Here is a 22,375-nt window from a genome sequence, read left to right on the forward strand (position 1 = left end):
ATGTGGGGGTGCAGTGTGACATGGATGTAATGTGGGGGTGCAGGGTGACATGGATGTAATGTGGGGGTGCAGGGTGACACGGATGTAATGTGGGGTGCAGGGTGACATGGATGTAATGTGGGGTGCAGGGTGACATGGATGTAATGTGGGGGTGCAGTGTGACATGGATGTAATGTGGGGTGCAGGGTGACATGGATGTAATGTGGGGAGCAGGGTGATATGGATGTAATGTGGGGGTGCAGGGTGACATGGATGTAATGTGGGGAGCAGGGTGATATGGATGTAATGTGGGGTGCAGGGTGACATGGATGTAATGTGGGGTGCAGGGTGACATGGATGTAATGTGGGGGTGCAGGGTGACATGGGTGTAATGTGGGGTGCAGGATGACATGGATGTAATGTGGGGAGCAGGATGACATGGGTGTAATGTGGGGGTGCAGTGTGACATGGATGTAATGTGGGGGTGCAGTGTGACATGGATGTAATGTGGGGTGCAGGGTGACATGGATGTAATGTGGGGGTGCAGTGTGACATGGATGTAATGTGGGGGTGCAGTGTGACATGGATGTAATGTGGGGTGCAGGATGACATGGGTGTAATGTGGGGGTGCAGTGTGACATGGATGTAATGTGGGGGTGCAGTGTGACATGGATGTAATGTGGGGTGCAGGGTGACATGGATGTAATGTGGGGGTGCAGGGTGACATGGATGTAATGTGGGGGTGCAGGGTGACATGGATGTAATGTGAGGTGCAGTGTGACATGGATGTAATGTGGGGGTGCAGGGTGACATGGATGTAATGTGGGGGTGCAGGGTGACACGGATGTAATGTGGGGTGCAGGGTGACATGGGTGTAATGTGAGGTGCAGGGTGACATGGATGTAATGTGGGGTGCAGGGTGACATGGATGTAATGTGGGGTGCAGGGTGACATGGATGTAATGTGGGGGTGCAGGGTGACATGGATGTAATGTGGGGGTGCAGTGTGACATGGATGTAATGTGGGGGTGCAGGGTGACATGGATGTAATGTGAGGTGCAGGGTGACATGGATGTAATGTGGGGGTGCAGGGTGACATGGATGTAATGTGGGGGTGCAGGGTGACATGGGTGTAATGTGAGGTGCAGGGTGACATGGATGTAATGTGGGCTGCAGGGTGACATGGATGTAATGTGGGCTGCAGGGTGACATGGATGTAATGTGGGGGTGCAGGGTGACATGGATGTAATGTGAGGTGCAGGGTGACATGGATGTAATGTGGGGGTGCAGTGTGACATGGATGTAATGTGGGGTGCAGGGTGACATGGATGTAATGTGGGGGTGCAGGGTGACATGGGTGTAATGTGGGGTGCAGGGTGACATGGATGTAATGTGGGGTGCAGGGTGACATGGATGTAATGTGGGGGTGCAGGGTGACATGGATGTAATGTGGGGTGCAGGGTGACATGGATGTAATGTGAGGTGCAGGGTGACATGGATGTAATGTGAGGTGCAGGGTGACATGGATGTAATGTGGGGTGCAGGGTGACATGGATGTAATGTGAGGTGCAGGGTGACATGGATGTAATGTGGGGGTGCAGGGTGACATGGATGTAATGTGGGGGTGCAGGGTGACATGGATGTAATGTGGGGAGCAGGGTGACATGGATGTAATGTGGGGGTGCAGGGTGACATGGGTGTAATGTGAGGTGCAGGGTGACATGGATGTAATGTGAGGTGCAGGGTGACATGGATGTAATGTGGGGTGCAGGGTGACATGGATGTAATGTGGGGGTGCAGTGTGACATGGATGTAATGTGGGGTGCAGGGTGACATGGATGTAATGTGAGGTGCAGGGTGACATGGATGTAATGTGGGGTGCAGGGTGACATGGATGTAATGTGAGGTGCAGGGTGACATGGATGTAATGTGGGGGTGCAGTGTGACATGGATGTAATGTGGGGGTGCAGGGGGACATGGATGTAATGTGGGGAGCAGAGTGACATGGATGTAATGTGAGGTGCAGGGTGACATGGATGTAATGTGGGGAGCAGGGTGACATGGATGTAATGTGGGGGTGCAGGGTGACATGGATGTAATGTGAGGTGCAGGGTGACATGGATGTAATGTGGGGAGCAGGGTGACATGGATGTAATGTGGGGTGCAGGGTGACATGGATGTAATGTGGGGGTGCAGGGTGACATGGATGTAATGTGGGGTGCAGGGTGACATGGATGTAATGTGGGGTGCAGGGTGACATGGGTGTAATGTGGGGTGCAGTGTGACATGGATGTAATGTGGGGGTGCAGGGTGACATGGATGTAATGTGGGGTGCAGGGTGACATGGATGTAATGTGGGGGTGCAGTGTGACATGGATGTAATGTGGGGGTGCAGGGTGACATGGATGTAATGTGGGGTGCAGGGTGACATGGATGTAATGTGGGGTGCAGGGTGACATGGATGTAATGTGGGGGTGCAGTGTGACATGGATGTAATGTGGGGTGCAGGGTGACATGGATGTAATGTGGGATGCAGGGTGACAGGGATGTAATGTGGGGGTGCAGGGTGACATGGATGTAATGTGGGGAGCAGGGTGACATGGATGTAATGTGGGGGTGCAGGGTGACATGGATGTAATGTGGGGGTGCAGGGTGACATGGATGTAATGTGGGGGTGCAGGGTGACATGGATGTAATGTGAGGTGCAGGGTGACATGGATGTAATGTGGGGTGCAGGGTGACATGGATGTAATGTGGGGTGCAGGGTGACATGGATGTAATGTGGGGGTGCAGGGTGACATGGATGTAATGTGGGGGTGCAGGGTGACATGGATGTAATGTGGGGGTGCAGGGTGACATGGATGTAATGTGAGGTGCAGGATGACATGGATGTAATGTGGGGTGCAGGGTGACATGGATGTAATGTGGGGTGCAGGGTGACATGGATGTAATGTGGGGTGCAGGGTGACATGGATGTAATGTGGGGAGCAGTGTGACATGGATGTAATGTGGGGTGCAGGGTGACATGGATGTAATGTGAGGTGCAGTGTGACATGGATGTAATGTGGGGTGCAGGGTGACATGTATGTAATGTGGGGTGCAGGGTGACATGGATGTAATGTGGGGGTGCAGGGTGACATGGATGTAATGTGGGGTATAGGGTGACATGGATGTAATGTGGGGGTGCAGGGTGACATGGATGTAATGTGGGGGTGCAGGGTGACATGGATGTAATGTGGGGAGCAGTGTGACATGGATGTAATGTGGGGTATAGGGTGACATGGATGTAATGTGGGGGTGCAGGGTGACATGGATGTAATGTGGGGAGCAGGGTGACATGGATGTAATGTGAGGTGCAGGGTGACATGGAAGTAATGTGGGGGTGCAGGGTGACATGGATGTAATGTGGGGTGCAGGGTGACATGGCTGTAATGTGGGGGTGCAGGGTGACATGGATGTAATGTGGGGTGCAGGGTGACATGGATGTAATGTGGGGAGCAGGGTGACATGGATGTAATGTGGGGTGCAGGGTGACATGGGTGTAATGTGGGGTGCAGGGTGACATGGATGCAATGTGGGGTGCAGGGTGACATGGATGTAATGTGAGGTGCAGGGTGACATGGATGTAATGTGGGGTGCAGGGTGACATGGATGTAATGTGGGGTGCAGGGTGACATGGATGTAATGTGAGGTGCAGGGTGACATGGATGTAATGTGGGGTGCAGGGTGACATGGATGTAATGTGGGGTGCAGGGTGACATGGGTGTAATGTGGGGTGCAGGGTGACATGTATGTAATGTGGGGGTGCAGGGTGACATGGATGTAATGTGGGGGTGCAGGGTGACATGGATGTAATGTGGGGTGCAGGGTGACATGGATGTAATGTGGGGGTGCAGGGTGACATGGATGTTATGTGGGGGTGCAGGGTGACATGGATGTAATGTGGGGTGCAGGGTGACATGGATGTAATGTGGGGGTGCAGGGTGACATGGATGTAATGTGGGGGTGCAGGGTGACATGGATGTAATGTGGGGTGCAGGTAGGTCCTGGTGGATAGGGGGAGCCGCTTCTTTAGCCCATTAGGATTTAGCATCCTTTATATAAAGCAAACTAAATGCTGGATGGCAAAACCGGGTCCTTTAGCCCACAAGGTTTTGGGTAGCAATAAATCCCCTTAAAGGGGTTTTCCCATTAAATAAAGTTCTCACATTTCAATGTTTACACAATAAAGATCATTTTAACCCCTTACTGCACGATGTTACTCAGTGTTATTGGTGTTTTAGCTCCTATCACTCAGTGATGTTCGGTGTAAGACCCCAGAGTGTGAGCGGGGACTCTCTGAGCAGACGCTTCATGATTCCTCTGTGCTGTGAGCGGGGACTCTCTGAGCAGACACTTCATGATCCCTCTGTGCTGTGAGCGGGGACTCTCTGAGCAGACACTTCATGATCCCTCTGTGCTGTGAGCGGGGACTCTCTGAGCAGACACTTCATGATCCCTCTGTGCTGTGAGCGGGGACTCTCTGAGCAGACACTTCATGATCCCTCTGTGCTGTGAGCGGGGACTCTCTGAGCAGACACTTCATGATCCCTCTGTGCTGTGAGCGGGGACTCTCTGAGCAGACACTTCATGATCCCTCTGTGCTGTGAGCGGGGGCTCTCTGAGCAGACACTTCATGATCCCTCTGTGCTGTGAGCGGGGACTCTCTGAGCAGACACTTCATGATCCCTCTGTGCTGTGAGCGGGGACTCTCTGAGCAGACACTTCATGATCCCTCTGTGCTGTGAGCGGGGACTCTCTGAGCAGACACTTCATGATCCCTCTGTGCTGTGAGCGGGGACTCTCTGAGCAGACACTTCATGAGTCCTCTGTGCTGTGAGCGGGGTCTCTCTGAGCAGACACTTCATGATCCCTCTGTGCTGTGAGCGGGGACTCTCTGAGCAGACACTTCATGATCCCTCTGTGCTGTGAGTGGGGACTCTCTGAGCAGACACTTCATGAGTCCTCTGTGCTGTGAGCGGGGACTCTCTGAGCAGACACTTCATGATCCCTCTGTGCTGTGAGCGGGGACTCTCTGAGCAGACACTTCATGATCCCTCTGTGCTGTGAGCGGGGACTCTCTGAGCAGACACTTCATGATCCCTCTGTGCTGTGAGCGGGGACTCTCTGAGCAGACACTTCATGATCCCTCTAGTGCTGTGAGCGGGAACTCTCTGAGCAGATACTACATGATCCCTCTGTGATGTGAGTTCCTGGGAGCTCACAATGTGCTTAGATTATAAGGGTACTGGATTTATCTACACTTTTATTTACCTTCTGAACATTCTACTAGTATCTGACACATAGAAAGAGATGAGACTGATCAGAGATGATGAGATCCATGAGATGCCTATTACACGCAATGGGGCAGATTTATCAAGCTGTCTAAAAGTCAGAATATTCCTAGTTGCACATGGCAACCAATTACAGCTCAGCTTTAATTTCACCAGCGCTCATGAATATTTTAAAGGGGAGCTGTGATTGGAATATTCTGACTTTTAGACAGCTCAATAAATCTGCCCCAATGACACTCTCAGCTCTGCTACATCTCACACACACAGTCAGCCCTGCTATATGCCTCCCCTCCCTGGATAAAGATCTTATTAGGTAGATCCATTAAGGTAGGTTTCCTTTAACAAATCTCAGATAGCATACGGCCGCCATAAAAGTGCACGGACACATGTATCACCGTACCCCCCAGAAAAAAGATAGAACGTGCTTCAATAGATACATACAACCCCCCCCCCCAACAAAAAATAGGCCAAAATCCTGTATTTATATGTTAAATACTTGGTATCACATCAGCAGATTACAAAGAACACGACCCAGACCAGTAATAGTCAGACTGTCCTGATACTGTATACAGGTCACCCCACACATCACCGACTGTAGGTGGCGCCTCTCTCATCATGGTGACCTATCCCACTCTCTCCATCATTGCTGTCCCCGAGTGACTTATCTCTAAATGGATCCTCTCACTCTTAGTTGTCAGTGTGGATCCTCTCAGTCCTAGTTGTCAGTATGGATCCTCTCACTCCTAGTTGTCGGTGTGGATCCTCTCACTCCTAGTTGTCAGCGTGGATCCTCTCACTCCTAGTTGTCAGTGTGGATCCTCTCACTCCTAGTTGTCAGTGTGGATCCTTTCACTCCTAGTTGTCAGTGTGGATCCTCTCACTCCTAGTTGTCAGTGTGGATCCTTTCACTCCTAGTTGTCAGCGTGGATCCTCTCACTCCTAGTTGTCAGTGTGGATCCTCTCACTCCTAGTTGTCAGTGTGGATCCTTTCACTCCTAGTTGTCAGTGTGGATCCTCTCACTCCTAGTTGTCAGTGTGGATCCTCTCACTCCTAGTTGTCAGCGTGGATCCTCTCACTCCTAGTTGTCAGTGTGGATCCTCTCACTCCTAGTTGTCAGTGTGGATCCTTTCACTCCTAGTTGTCAGTGTGGATCCTCTCACTCCTAGTTGTCAGTGTAGATCCTCTCACTCCTAGTTGTCAGCGTGGATCCTCTCACTCCTAGTTGTCAGGGTGGATCCTCTCACTCCTAGTTGTCAGTGTGGATCCTCTCCCTCCTAGTTGTCAGTGTGGATCCTCTCACTCCTAGTTGTCAGTGTGGATCCTCTTCTCCTAGTTGTCAGTGTGGATCCTCTCACTCTTAGTTGTCAGTGCGGATCCTCTCACTCTTAGTTGTCAGTGTGGATCCTCTCGCTCCTAGTTGTCAGTGTGGATCCTCTCGCTCCTAGTTGTCAGTGTGGATCCTCTCAATCCTAGTTGTCAGTGTGGATCCTGTCACTCCTAGTTGTCAGTGTGGATCCTGTCACTCCTAGTTGTCAGTGTGGATCCTCTTGCTCCTAGTTGTCAGTGTGGATCCTCTCACTCCTAGTTGTCAGTGTGGATCCTCTCCCTCCTAGTTGTCAGTGCGGATCCTCTCCCTCCTAGTTGTCAGTGTGGATCCTCTCCCTCCTAGTTGTCAGTGTGGATCCTCTCACTCCTAGTTGTCAGTGTGGATCCTCTCCCTCCTAGTTGTCAGTGTGGATCCTCTTCCTCCTAGTTGTCAGTGTGGATCCTCTCACTCCTAGTTGTCATGTGGATCCTCTCACTCCTAGTTGTCAGCGTGGATCCTCTCACTCCTAGTTGTCGGTGTGGATCCTCTCACTCCTAGTTGTCAGCGTGAATCCTCTTACTCATAGTTGTCAGTGTGGATCCTCTCACTCCTAGTTGTCAGTGTGGATCCTCTTCCTCATAGTTGTCAGTGTGGATCCTCTCACTCCTAGTTGTCAGTGTGGATCCTCTTCTCCTAGTTGTCAGTGTGGATCCTCTTCCTCATAGTTGTCAGTGTGGATCCTCTCACTCCTAGTTGTCAGTGTGGACCCTCTCACTCCTAGTTGTCAGTGTGGATCCTCTCACTCCTAGTTGTCAGTGTGGATCCTCTCACTCCTAGTTGTCAGTGTGGATCCCCTCACTCCTAGTTGTCAGTGTGGTTCCTCTCACTCCTAGTTGTCAGCGTGGATCCTCTCCCTCCTAGTTGTCAGTGTGGATCCTCTCACTCCTAGTTGTCAGTGTGGATCCTCTCACTCCTAGTTGTCAGTGTGGATCCTCTCACTCCTAGTTGTCAGTGTGGATCCTCTCACTCCTAGTTGTCAGCGTGGATCCTCTTCTCCTAGTTGTCAGTGTGGATCCTCTCACTCCTAGTTGTCAGTGTGGATCCTCTCCCTCCTAGTTGTCAGTGTGGATCCTCTCACTCCTAGTTGTCAGCGTGGATCCTCTCACTCCTAGTTGTCGGTGTGGATCCTCTCACTCCTAGTTGTCATGTGGATCCTCTCACTCCTAGTTGTCAGCGTGGATCCTCTCACTCCTAGTTGTCGGTGTGGATCCTCTCACTCCTAGTTGTCATGTGGATCCTCTCACTCCTAGTTGTCAGCGTGGATCCTCTCACTCCTAGTTGTCGGTGTGGATCCTCTCACTCCTAGTTGTCAGCGTGAATCCTCTCACTCATAGTTGTCAGTGTGGATCCTCTTCTCCTAGTTGTCAGTGTGGATCCTCTTCCTCATAGTTGTCAGTGTGGATCCTCTCACTCCTAGTTGTCAGTGTGGATCCTCTCACTCCTAGTTGTCAGTGTGGATCCTCTCACTCCTAGTTGTCAGCGTGGATCCTCTCACTCCTAGTTGTCAGTGTGGATCCTCTCACTCCTAGTTGTCAGTGTGGATCCTCTCACTCCTAGTTGTCAGCGTGGATCCTCTCCCTCCTAGTTGTCAGTGTGGATCCTCTCACTCCTAGTTGTCAGTGTGGATCCTCTCACTCCTAGTTGTCAGTGTGGATCCTCTCCCTCCTAGTTGTCAGTGTGGATCCTCTCACTCCTAGTTGTCAGTGTGGATCCTCTCACTCTTAGTTGTCAGTGTGGATCCTCTCACTCTTAGTTGTCAGTGTGGATCCTCTTCTCCTAGTTGTCAGTGTGGACCCTCTCACTCCTAGTTGTCAGTGTGGATCCTCTCACTCCTAGTTGTCAGTGTGGATCCTGTCACTCCTAGTTGTCAGTGTGGATCCTCTCACTCCTAGTTGTCAGCGTGGATCCTGTCACTCCTAGTTGTCAGTGTGGATCCTCTCACTCCTAGTTGTCAGTGTGGATCCTCTCACTCCTAGTTGTCAGTGTGGATCCTCTCACTCCTAGTTGTCAGCGTGGATCCTCTCACTCCTAGTTGTCAGTGTGGATCCTCTTCCTCCTAGTTGTCAGTGTGGATCCTCTCACTCCTAGTTGTCAGTGTGGACCCTCTCACTCCTAGTTGTCAGTGTGGACCCTCTCACTCCTAGTTGTCAGTGTGGACCCTCTCACTCCTAGTTGTCAGTGTGGATCCTGTCACTCCTAGTTGTCAGTGTGGATCCTCTCACTCCTAGTTGTCAGCGTGGATCCTGTCACTCCTAGTTGTCAGTGTGGATCCTCTCACTCCTAGTTGTCAGTGTGGATCCTCTCACTCCTAGTTGTCAGTGTGGATCCTCTCACTCCTAGTTGTCAGCGTGGATCCTCTCACTCCTAGTTGTCAGTGTGGATCCTCTTCCTCCTAGTTGTCAGTGTGGATCCTCTCACTCCTAGTTGTCAGTGTGGATCCTCTCACTCCTAGTTGTCAGTGTGGATCCTCTCACTCCTAGTTGTCAGTGTGGATCCTCTCACTCCTAGTTGTCAGTGTGGATCCTCTCACTCCTAGTTGTCAGTGTGGATCCTCTCGCTCCTAGTTGTCAGTGTGGATCCTCTCACTCCTAGTTGTCAGTGTGGATCCTCTCACTCCTAGTTGTCAGTGTGGATCCTCTTCCTCCTAGTTGTCAGTGTGGATCCTCTCACTCCTAGTTGTCAGTGTGGATCCTCTCACTCCTAGTTGTCAGTGTGGATCCTCTTACTCCTAGTTGTCAGTGTGGATCCTCTCACTCCTAGTTGTCAGTGTGGATCCTCTCACTCCTAGTTGTCAGTGTGGATCCTCTTCCTCCTAGTTGTCGGTGTGGATCCTCTCACTCCTAGTTGTCAGTGTGGATCCTCTCACTCCTAGTTGTCAGCGTGGATCCTCTCACTCCTAGTTGTCAGTGTGGATCCTCTCACTCCTAGTTGTCAGTGTGGATCCTCTCACTCCTAGGTGTCAGTGTGGATCCTCTCACTCCTAGTTGTCAGTGTGGATCCTCTCGCTCCTAGTTGTCGGTGTGGATCCTCTCACTCCTAGTTGTCAGTGTGGATCCTCTCACTCCTAGTTGTCAGTGTGGATCCTCTCACTCCTAGTTGTCAGTGTGGATCCTCTCACTCCTAGTTGTCAGTGTGGATCCTCTCACTCCTAGTTGTCAGTGTGGTTCCTCTCACTCCTAGTTGTCAGTATGGATCCTCTCACTCCTAGTTGTCAGTGTGGATCCTCTTCCTCCTAGTTGTCAGTGTGGATCCTCTCACTCCTAGTTGTCAGTGTGGATCCTCTTCCTCCTAGTTGTCAGTGTGGATCCTCTCACTCCTAGTTGTCAGTGTGGATCCTCTCCCTCCTAGTTGTCAGCGTGGATCCTCTCACTCCTAGTTGTCAGTGTGGATCCTCTCACTCCTAGTTGTCAGTGTGGATCCTCTCACTCCTAGTTGTCAGTGTGGATCCTCTCACTCCTAGTTGTCAGTGTGGATCCTCTCACTCCTAGTTGTCAGTGTGGATCCTCTCACTCCTAGTTGTCAGTGCGGATCCTCTCACTCCTAGTTGTCAGTGTGGATCCTCTCACTCCTAGTTGTCAGTGTGGATCCTCTCACTCCTAGTTGTCAGTGTGGATCCTCTCACTCCTAGTTGTCAGTGTGGATCCTCTCACTCCTAGTTCTCAGTGTGGATCCGCTTCCTCCTAGTTGACCATTGTCAGTAAAAGGGTGAGGCTACATGCACACGATGCATGCCCGCTGTACCCTATTACTGTATTACGGGGGCATACATCGGTGCCGGGGAGAGGAGCGGGGGATGAGCGCTGCCCCATAGCCCCTCTCCATAGGAATACACAGCGCACAGCACCGTATTCCGGAGAAAGATAGGACATGTCCTTGCTTTCTACGGATTATGGAACGGTACAGTGCCGCACAGACTGCTCCCATATGTGAGGCATTTGAAATGTATGGGGAACGTATATATGTGGTGTATATACAACGACTGTATATACGTCCTCCATACCTTCGAGTGAATGTAGCCTTAAACTGTTCCTAGAAAGGCTATAACAAATGTGCATTTCCCTTTCCCCCCCTAGAGATTACATTGTTTATATTACAAGGATTGTGATTGGTCAGAATTGAATTTGCATTGTACCAGGGACTCGTCTATGCTCACATGTTGGGCGGGGGTATATGCCTGGGCAAACTTGGCACTAAGATTATCTAATATGGGCCTGACCTTAAATAAACAATCATAACTGGGGTCATCGCGGGGTGGGCACTGTGCATTGTAGGTGTAGTGCAAAAACTTATGGATGGCTCCAGAGCGCATCCTACTCATCGCCATGCGGAACATGGGGGTGTGGTACAGAATGTCTGGGCTCCAGGAGTCCCTGATTGAAGGCTTCTTTACTATCTCCATAAGGAGTATTATGCCCCAATACTTCTGCATCTCTGCTGCAGTGACAGGGGTCCACCTGTAGGGTTGTGCATAAAATGATGAGGGGTTTGGGGCATATGCTGTGCAGCGTAGAGATTGGTCTGGACTACATTTAAATTCAACAGCTCCTCATCAAAAAGAAAACTTTAAAAAGTCCACAGCTCTGAGCCCTGTCGTGTCAAATTTAATTCCAGGTTGGTCCAAAAAGTCGAGGACCTGAGGGGTATAATTATCTGGGGCTACCCATGTGGGGTCAGTGGAAGCCCCAGACACTTCTCCTGCAGAAGTCCCAGGCACAGGAACCCTACAGCACCTTCCAGGTCACTGGAAGATAAGCAGGAGGATGATGATCGGTAAAAGGGGACATCATCCCCACTAGCTGACTCGGTGTCTGAGGCCGGCATGTTGTATGCCTCCAACACGGCGCACGTCTTCTGAGACACTGCATAAATAAAATAAATAAGAATGTGCACCAGAAAAAAACTATAGAAAGTACACGGACAATCCGCACAGATGGCACACACAAAAAATAGATAAGTGCACCCAACTACAGGTACACCTACGGCGCTCTGGAAAAAAATAATACCAGGGACCAGAAAAAACCTATGTGCACCGTGCAAAAAGGCGCTACAGATGCATCTAGCTGCCCTAAGACAAACTAACTACCGCTAAAGATACCGCTATTCACACAGCGCACTGAAAAGTGCGTCCAGTGCAGAACAACGCTAACACAGCGCACTGAAAAGTGCGTTTGGGTTCAGAAGGGACAGACAGGGAAAAACGGAAGACAAGTATGATCACGCAAGGTGATCACACAGGGAAAACAAAGGATGCAGGAGGGAACAGATAGGGATCAATAGAGATAAGATAGGAAAAATGTGTTTTGGTGCACACAGTAACGCTCTGCTCATCTCTCCAGCGGTACCAAACCAAAATGGTGCCGCTAGAGGAAGGAGCTAAAAACACATTTTTTAGCCCAAAAACGCTGCAATTGGCCAGTCAGGACTGACTGGCCGATCACAGCAATCAGCGGGCGGGACAGATCAGATTGGTCGGGTGAAGTCGGCTGGAGGTTCTCCTGCCTCAGTCACCTGCGTCCCCTCGTGATGTCACCACATCACGTGACGTGGTGGCATGGGATAGCCCTGGTGCACTTGCGCTGTACTAGTACAGTGCTAAGTGCTAATCGCCGGGAGCCATATTAGCAAGGGGTTAATTACTTAATTTATTTGGTAATTTTATATTTACTAACATTTTTATGCAACAAAATATTTCACAGTGACAGAATGCATTTTGTGAGACAGAATTAATTCTGTGTTACAGAATACATTTTGTGAATTTTGTGTGACAAAATGCATTTTATGAGACAGAATAAATTTTGTGTTACAGAATACATTTTGTGAATTTTGTGTGACAGAATGCATTTTGTGAGACATAATTCTGTGTTACAGAATACATTTTGTGAATTTTGTGTGACAGAATGCATTTTGTGAGACAGAATTAATTCTGTGTTACAGAATACATTTTGTGAATTTTGTATGACAAAATGCATTTTGTGTGACAGAATGCATTTTGTGAGACAAAATTAATTCTGTGTGACAGAATACATTTTGTGAATTTTGTATGAAAAAATGCATTTTGTGAGACAGAATAAATTCTGTGTGACAGAATGCATTTTGTGAGACAAAATTAATTCTGTGTGACAGAATGCATTTTGTGAGACAAAATTAATTCTGTGTGACAGAATTCATTTTGTGAATTTTGTGTGACGGAATGCATTTTGTGAGACAACATTAATTCTGTGTTACAAAATACATTTTGTGAATTTTGTGAGGCAAAATTAATTCTGTGTGACAGAATACATTTTGTGAATTTTGTATGACAAGATGCATTTTGTGAGACAGAATAAATTCTGTGTGACAGAATGCATTTTGTGAGACAAAATTAATTCTTTGTTACAGAATACATTTTGTGGGACAAAATTAATTCTGTATGACAAAATAATATTGTGTGTGACACAAAATCTTATTTTGTGCAACAAAATGGCATTTTGTAGTCAAACAATTATATTTTGTGACACAAAATACATTCTGTTCACATAAAATAAACTGCATCACAAAATTATTTTTGTGCATTCTGTGAAAGTCTAATTGATTTTGTGCACACAAAAATGATTTTTGTAATGACAAAAGGCAATTTGGGTCGATAAATATTACTTTTGTAAGCACAAAACAGATTTTGTGATGACAACATTGAATTCTGTGTCCATAGTATGAATTCTGTGATCACAAAATTAATTTTGTGCCACTGAACACATTTTGTTGCACAGAATACATTGGGGGTCATTTACTAAAGGCCCGATTCGCGTTTTCCCGACGTGTTACGCGAATATTTCCGATTTGCGCCGATTGTACCTGAATTGCCCCGGGATTGTGGCGCACGCGATCGGATTGTGGCGCATCGGCGCTGGCATGCGCGCGACGGAAATCGGGGGGCGTGGCCGAACGAAAACCCGACGTATTCGGAAAAACCGCCGCATTTAAAAACCGCAAAAGTGTCGCTTGGGGAGCGCTTACCTTCACTTGGTCCGAGGTGGTGAATTCCGGCGCGATGAGATGACTTTCAGCGCAGCAGCGCCACCTGGTGGACGGCGGAAGAACTACATTCATAAATCCCGGCCGGACCCGAATGCAGAGCAGAGAACGCGCCGCTGGATCGCGAATGGACCGGGTAAGTAAATGTGCCCCATTGTGAACAAACGGCGCCCCATAGTGTCCCTCCATATGGTCACATACTGTGTATATGTCACCCCCTGTGTCCCTCCATATGGTCACATACTGTGTATATGTCACCCCTTGTGTGTCCCTCCATATGGTCACATACTGTGTATATGTCACCCCCTGTGTCTCCCTCCATATGGTCACATACTGTGTATATATCACCCCCTGTGTCCCTCCATATGGTCACATACTGTGTATATGTCACCCCCTGTGTCCCTCCATATGGTCACATATTGTGTATATGTCACCCCTTGTGTGTCCCTCCATATGGTCACATACTGTGTATATGTCACCCCCTGTGTGTCCCTCCATATGGTCACTTACTGTGTATATGTCACCCCCTGTGTGTCCCTCCATATGGTCACATACTGTGTATATGTCACCCCCTGTGTGTCCCTCCATATGGCCACATACTGTGTACATGTCACCCCCTGTGTGTCCCTCCATATGGTCACATACTGTGTATATATCACCCCCTGTGTGTCCCTCCATATGGTCACATACTGTGTATATGTCACCCCCTGTGTGTCCTCCATATGGTCACATACTGTGTATATGTCACCCCCTGTGTGTCCCTCCATATGGTCACATACTGTGTATATGTCACCCCCTGTGTGTCCCTCCATATGGTCACATACTGTGTATATGTCACCTCCTGTGTGTCCCCACATATGGTCACATACTGTGTATATATCACCCCCTGTGTCCCTCCATATGGTCACATACTGGGGCACATTTACTTCTCCGGTCCAGTCGCGATCCAGCGGCGCGTTCTCTGCTCTGCATTCGGGTCCGGCCGGGATTTATGAATGTAGTTCTTCCGCCGTCCACCAGGTGGCGCTGCTGCGCTGAAAGTCATCTCATCGCGCCGGAATTCACCACTTCGGACCAAGTGAAGGTAAGCGGTCCCCAAGCGACACTTTTTCGGTTTTTAAATGCGGCGGTTTTTCCGAATCCGTCGGGTTTTCGTTCGGCCACGCCCCCCGATTTCCGTCGCGCGCATGCCGGCGCCGATGCGCCACAATCCGATCGCGTGCGCCACAATACCGGGGCAATTCAGGTACAATCGGCGCAAATCGGAAATATTCGCGTAACACGTCGGGAAAACGCGAATCGGGCCTTTAGTAAATGACCCCCACTGTGTATATATCACCCCCTGTGTCCCTCCATATGGTCACATACTGTGTATATATCACCCCCTGTGTCCCCCCCATATGGTCACATACTGTGTATATGTCACCCCCTGTGTGTCCCCCATATGGTCACATACTGTGTATATATCACCTCCTGTGTGTCCCTCCATATGGTCACATACTGTGTATATGTCACCCCCTGTGTGTCCCTCCATATGGTCACATACTGTGTATATGTCACCCCCTGTGTCTTCCCATATGGCCACATACTGTGTATATGTCACCCCCTGTGTGTCCCTCCATATGGTCACATACTGTGTATATGTCACTCCCTGTGTGTCCCTCCATATGGTCACATACTGTGTATATGTCACCCCCTGTGTGTCCCTCCATATGGTCACATACTGTGTATATGTCACCCCCTGTGTGTCCCTCCATATGGTCACATACTGTGTATATGTCACCCCCTATGTGTCCCTCCATATGGTCACATACTGTGTATATGTCACCCCCTGTGTCTCCCTCCATATGGTCACATACTGTGTATATATCACCCCCTGTGTCCCTCCATATGGTCACATAATGTGTATATGTCACCCCCTGTGTCCCTCCATATGGTCACATACTGTGTATATGTCACCCCTTGTGTGTTCCTCCATATGGTGACATGCTGTGTATATGTCACCCCCTGTGTGTCCCTCCATATGGTCACATACTGTGTATATGTCACCCCCTGTGTGTCCCTCCATATGGTCACATACTGTGTATATGTCACCCCCTGTGTGTCCCTCCATATGGTCACATACTGTGTATATGTCACCCCCTGTGTGTCCCTCCATATGGTCACATACTGTGTATATGTCACCCCCTGTGTGTCCTCCATATGGTCACATACTGTGTATATGTCACCACCTGTGTCCCTCCATATGGTCACATACTGTGTATATGTCACCCCCTGTGTGTCCCTCCATATGGTCACATACTGTGTATATGCCACCCCCTGTGTGTCCCTCCATATGGTCACATACTGTGTATATGTCACCCCCTGTGTGTCCCCCATATGGTCACATACTGTGTATATGTCACCCCCTGCGTGTCCCTCCATATGGTCACATACTGTGTATATGTCACCCCCTGTGTGTCCCCCATATGGTCACATACTGTGTATATGTCACCCCCTGTGTGTCCCTCCATATGGTCATATACTGTGTATATGTCACCCCCTGTGTGTCCCTCCATATGGTCACATACTGTGTACATGTCACCCCCTGCGTGTCCCTCCATATGGTCACATACTGTGTATATGTCACCCCCTGCGTGTCCCTCCATATGGTCACATACTGTGTATATGTCACCCCCTGCGTGTCCCTCCATATGGTCACATACTGTGTATATGTCACCCCCTGTGTGTCCCTCCATATGGTCACATACTGTGTATATATCACCCCCTGTGTCTCCCTCCATATGGTCACATACTGTGTACATGTCACCCCCTGTGTCCCCCCATATGGTCACATACTGTGTACATGTCACCCCCTGTGTCCCCCCATATGGTCACATACTGTGTATATGTCACCCCCTGTGTGTCCCTCCATATGGTCACATACTATGTATATGTCACCCCCTGTGTGTCCCTCCATATGGTCACATACTGTGTATATGTCACCCCCTGTGTGTCCCTCCATATGGTCACATACTGTGTACATGTCACCCCCTGTGTCTCCCTCCATATGGTCACATACTGTGTACATGTCACCCCCTGTGCCCCCCCATATGGTCACATACTGTGTATATGTCACCCCCTGTGTGTCCCTCCATATGGTCACATACTGTGTATATGTCACCCCCTGTGTGTCCCTCCATATGGTCACATACTGTGTATATGTCACCCCCTGTGTGTCCCTCCATATGGTCACATACTGTGTATATGTCACCCCCTGTGTCTCCCTCCATATGGTCACATACTGTGTATATATCAACCCCTGTGTCCCCCCATATGGTCACATACTGTGTATATATCACCCCCTGTGTGTCCCTCCATATGGTCACATACTGTGTATATATCACCCCCTGTGTGTCCCCCATATGGTCACATACTGTGTATATGTCACCCCCTGTGTCTCCCTCCATATAGTCACATACTGTGTATATGTCACCCCCTGTGTGTCCCTCCATATGGTCACATACTGTGTATATGTCACCCCCAGTGTGTCCCTCCATATGGTCACATACTGTGTATATGTCACCCCCTGTGTGTCCTCCATATGGTCACATACTGTGTATATGTCACCCCCTGTGTCCCCCCATATGGTCACATACTGTGTATATGTCACCCCCTGTGTGTCCCTTCATATGGTCACATACTGTGTATATGTCACCCCCTGTGTGTCCTCCATATGGTCACATACTGTGTATATGTCACCCCCTGTGTGTCCTCCATATGGTCACATACTGTGTATATGTCACCCCCTGTGTGTCCTCCATATGGTCACATACTGTGTATATGTCACCCCCTGTGTCCTCCATATGGTCACATACTGTGTATATGTCACCCCCTGTGTGTCCCTCCATATGGTCACATACTGTGTATATGTCACCCCCTGTGTCCTCCATATGGTCACATACTGTGTATATGTCACCCCCTGTGTGTCCCTCCATATGGTCACATACTGTGTATATGTCACCCCCTGTGTGTCCCCCATATGGTCACATACTGTGTATATGTCACCCCCTGTGTGTCCTCCATATGGTCACATACTGTGTATATGTCACCCCCTGTGTGTCCTCCATATGGTCACATACTGTGTATATGTCACCCCCTGTGTGTCCTCCATATGGTCACATACTGTGTACATGTCACCCCCTGTGTGTCCCCCCATATGGTCACATACTGTGTACATGTCACCCCCTGTGTGTCCTCCATATGGTCACATACTGTGTATATGTCACCCCCTGTGTGTCCTCCATATGGTCACATACTGTGTACATGTCACCCCCTGTGTGTCCCCCCATATGGTCACATACTGTGTATATGTCACCCCCTGTGTGTCCCTCCATATGGTCACATACTGTGTATATGTCACCCCCTGTGTGTCCCTCCATATGGTCACATACTGTGTATATGTCACCCCCTGTGTCCCTCCATATGGTCACATACTGTGTATATGTCACCCCCTGTGTGTCCCTCCATATGGTCACATACTGTGTATATGTCACCCCCTGTGTCTCCCTCCATATGGTCACATACTGTGTATATATCACCCCCTGTGTGTCCCTCCATATGGTCACATACTGTGTATATATCACCCCCTATGTGTCCCTCCATATGGTCACATACTGTGTATATGTCACCCCCTGTGTGTCCCCCATATGGTCACATACTGTGTATATATCACCCCCTATGTGTCCCTCCATATGGTCACATACTGTGTATATGTCACCCCCTGTGTGTCCTCCATATGGTCACATACTGTGTATATATCACCCCCTGTGTGTCCCTCCATATGGTCACATACTGTGTATATGTCACCCCCTGTGTGTCCCTCCATATGGTCACATACTGTGTATATGTCACCCCCTGTGTGTCCCCCCATATGGTCACATACTGTGTATATATCACCCCCTGTGTGTCCCTCCATATGGTCACATACTGTGTATATGTCACCTCCTGTGTTTCTGCTCTGTGTCTCAGGATGGAGGTACAGGGTCTCGGTGTCTCTCAGGGGGGATGGTCGAGTCTTTGGAAGATTGTATGTGTCCCTCTCCGCAGCGTCCGGGGGTAACACATCAGATCACATGGTGCACAGGTGAGTGGCGCTAAACTGTCGGGAACCTTGGTTGCAGCTAAACCTTGTACACACTCCAATCACATCCAGAGCTGCAGGTATTGTTCTTCTAAGTCATGTGTTATATATTGGGGCTCATTTACTAAGGGTCCGATTCGCGCACTTCCGCTGGGTTTTCCGACGATTTCCGATTTGCCCTGGGATTCTGGCGCACGCGATTGGATTGGCGCATCGGCGTCGGCTTTCATGCGACAGAAATCAGGGGCGTGGTCGTCGGAAAACCCGACAGATTAGTAAAAACCACTGAATTTAAAAAAAGAATTCTGTCGCAAGATCGGCACTCACATGCACTGGGAAGAAGAAGGTGAACTCCGGCGGACCTCGGCGCAGCAGCGACACCTGGTGGATATCGGGCGCACGACCTTAGTGAATCCCGGCAGACCCCAATCGGCGTCGGAGAACGCACCGCTGGATTGCGACTCGACCAGGTAAGTAAATGAGCTCCATTATGTCTACAGAGTATGAGATACAGGGAGATGTGTGACCTGTGACGGTGTAGTTACGTCTGTCTCTGTGTGCAGCTCTATGTGTGACCTGTGACGGTGTAGTGATGTCTTTCTCTGTGTGCAGCTCTATGTGTGACCTGTGACGGTGTAGTTACGTCTGTCTCTGTGTGCAGCTCTATGTGTGACCTGTGACGGTGTAGTTACGTCTGCCTCTGTGTGCAGCTCTATATGTGACCTGTGACGGTGTAGTGATATCTGTCTGTTTGCAGCTCTATGTGTGACCTGTGACAATGTAGTCCCGTCTGTCCCTGTATTTCTGTGCAGGGGTCTCCTAGTCCCTGGAGAAAAATACTCGGCCCTGGTGGACTCCGCACTAAGGCTCCATCCTACCCCCAATGTCACCTTCCACTGGTCCTCGCGCCTCAATCTCTTTGGTGTCCAGCTGGGAGCAGAGAGGATAGAAGTCCAGACCGGAGAGGACGGCAAAATGTAAGACAACGACTGCGGGCGAGACAGATATAGGGGCACACAGTTTAGGGTATATGAAGGATCAAATGTACATTACAGGGCATCTGTAGGGTCATATATACAGTATGGGGAATCTGTAGGGTCACTTAGAAAGTAGGGTCACATGTCATGTAGGGGAAATATGTAGGGACATATATACAGTAGTGGGGCATCTGTAGGGTCACATGTACAGTAGGGGGAAATGTAGGGACATATATACAGTAGGGGGCATCTGTAGGGTCACATGTACAGTACGGGGAACTGTAGGGACATATATACAGTAGTGGGGCATCTGTAGGGTCACATGTACAGTAGGGGGAAATGTAGGGACATATATACAGTAGGGGGCATCTGTAGGGTCACATGTCATGTAGGGGAACTGTAGGGACATATATACAGTAGGGGGCATCTGTAGGGTCACATGTTATGTAGGGGAACTGTAGGGACATATATACAGTAGGGGGCATCTGTAGGGTCACATGTACAGTAGGGGGAATCTGTAGGGACATATAAACAGTATGGGGCATCTGTAGGGTCACATGTTATGTAGGGGGAACTGTAGGGACATATATACAGTAGTGGGGTATCTGTAGGGTCACATGTACAGTAGGGGGAACTGTAGGGACATATATACAGTAGGGGGCATCTGTAGGGTCACATGTTATGTAGGGGGAACTGTAGGGACATATATACAGTAGGGGGCATCTGTAGGGTCACATGTACAGTAGGTGGAACTGTAGGGACATATATACAGTAGGGGGCATCTGTAGGGTCACATGTACAGTAGGGGGAACTGTAGGGACATATATACAGTATGTGGCATCTGTAGGGTCACATGTACAGTAGGGGCGTCTGTCAGGTGATATATACAGTAGGGGGCATATGTAAGGTCACATGTACATTAGAGGAAATCTTTAGGGACATATATACGGTAGGGGGCATCTGTAGGGACATATATACAGTAGGGGGAACTGTAGGGACATATATATAGTACGCGGCATCTGTAGGGTCACATGTACAGTACGGGGAACTGTAGGGACATATTTATATAGTACGCGGCATCTGTAGGGTCACATGTACAGTAGGGGGAACTGTAGGGACATATATACAGTAGGGGGCATTTGTAGGGTCACATGTACAGTAGGGGGAACTGTAGGGACATATATACAGTACGGGGCATCTGTAGGGTCACATGTACAGTAGGGGGAACTGTAGGGACATATATGCAGTAGGGACATCTGTAGGGTCACATGTACAGTAGGGGGAACATTAGGGACATGTTTATAGTAGTGGGCATCTGTAGGGTCACATGTACAGTAGGGGGGAATCTGTAGGGTCACATGTACATTAGGGGGAACTATAGGGACATATATACAGTAGGGGGTATCTGTAGGGTCACATGTACTGTAGGGGGGAATCTGTAGGGTCACATGTACATTAGGGGGAACTTTAGGGACATATATACAGTAGGGGGTATCTGTAGGGTTACATACACATTTACAGACCCTGTAGTTTATAGAGGTGGAGGATGATGAAACTTTTTTCTCCTCTAGATTTTCATTTTGTTCCAATACAACCGTCCCAGATAGCCAGGGAGAAGATCTAGACCCTTGTGATGAAGCCTAAACCTCTAGATCCAAGGAAAGGACATCAGGCAATCAATAAAGTTTGTGACGTGTCGTTTTATTTCAAATTAAGATTTTATTGTACAAATCATTAAAATAATAATTGTGATGCTCATGGTGGTTTCCACTCCTGATGCTGGTCTCCTCGAACATTGTGGTGTCTTCTCCTTATGATGGTCTCCTCACTCATGATGATGTCCTCTCCTGATGATGGTCTTTTCACTTGTGATGGTCTCCTCCAGATGATGCCCTCCTCAGCGCTGTTCTCAGCTGAAGGTTTGTTACAATTATAACCAGCCTGTAGAAAATTTGGGCTGATATTACAAGATGAACATCATAGGTTGTAAAAGATTATGCTAAGAGAAACCAGGAATGGAGTAAAATAAACACCAGTCCAATGTCCAAGTCACCATGCCTGGTGGTGGTGGGGATTAGGCTCTGATTTTTGGTGATATCACCAGCTTGGCCGCTGTAGTTGTTTAACAATGCTGTGGAGAAGGTCCCTTCAGAGGGTTGGGTGATCCCTAAGATTTATCTCAGATCATTAAGAGATGTTTGATGATGATGAAACATACTGAGAAGAAGAGCAGCTGTGAAGGCTCAGTGGTAGAAGATCCCAGGGGTGATGATGAGTTCCTAGACCCAACATGGACCCAAAGCAGTCATAGTTCGGACATGGAGGTGTTGGTCAGGAAGCCCCAGGCAGCCAGCAGACAAGGGCAAAGGGGGCCAAGACCATAGTCATGACATTCCTGCTACTGCCCATGGGCGTAGCACACAAAGGCAGATCTAAAGGGTGACATTTTTTTCTGCCAGAGTGCAGATGATAGAATAAGGGACAAATGGGGTGTGATGACCGGAGGACGGGTGGGGTGCAGGACTGGAGGACAGATGGAGTGTGATGACTGGAGGATGGGTGGGGTGTAATGATTGTGTGGGGTAGG

At 49.1% G+C, this 22,375-nt stretch overlaps 1 protein-coding gene across 2 annotated transcripts in view; it reads left to right on the plus strand.

Annotated features, from left to right (window-relative positions):
- Positions 1-21,573, plus strand: part of LOC140105992 (pancreatic lipase-related protein 2-like) — a 75,198-nt gene extending 53,625 nt beyond the window's left edge. Inside the window, exons 10-12 of one of the 2 annotated variants that reach the window (XM_072130135.1) lie at positions 18,700-18,814; positions 19,624-19,788; positions 21,360-21,573. In XM_072130135.1, the coding sequence (XP_071986236.1) occupies positions 18,700-18,814; positions 19,624-19,788; positions 21,360-21,432 (353 nt within the window). In that variant the 3' untranslated portion in view covers positions 21,433-21,573. Of the gene's footprint in view, positions 1-18,699; positions 18,815-19,623; positions 19,789-21,359 lie in introns of those variants that run through there. The other variant, XM_072130136.1, reaches the window with a different exon arrangement.
- The last annotated feature ends 802 nt before the right edge of the window (positions 21,574-22,375 follow it).

This window comes from Engystomops pustulosus, chromosome 11 (assembly GCF_040894005.1).
Source record: "Engystomops pustulosus chromosome 11, aEngPut4.maternal, whole genome shotgun sequence".
In the NCBI taxonomy this organism is placed as follows: Eukaryota; Metazoa; Chordata; class Amphibia; order Anura; family Leptodactylidae; genus Engystomops; species Engystomops pustulosus.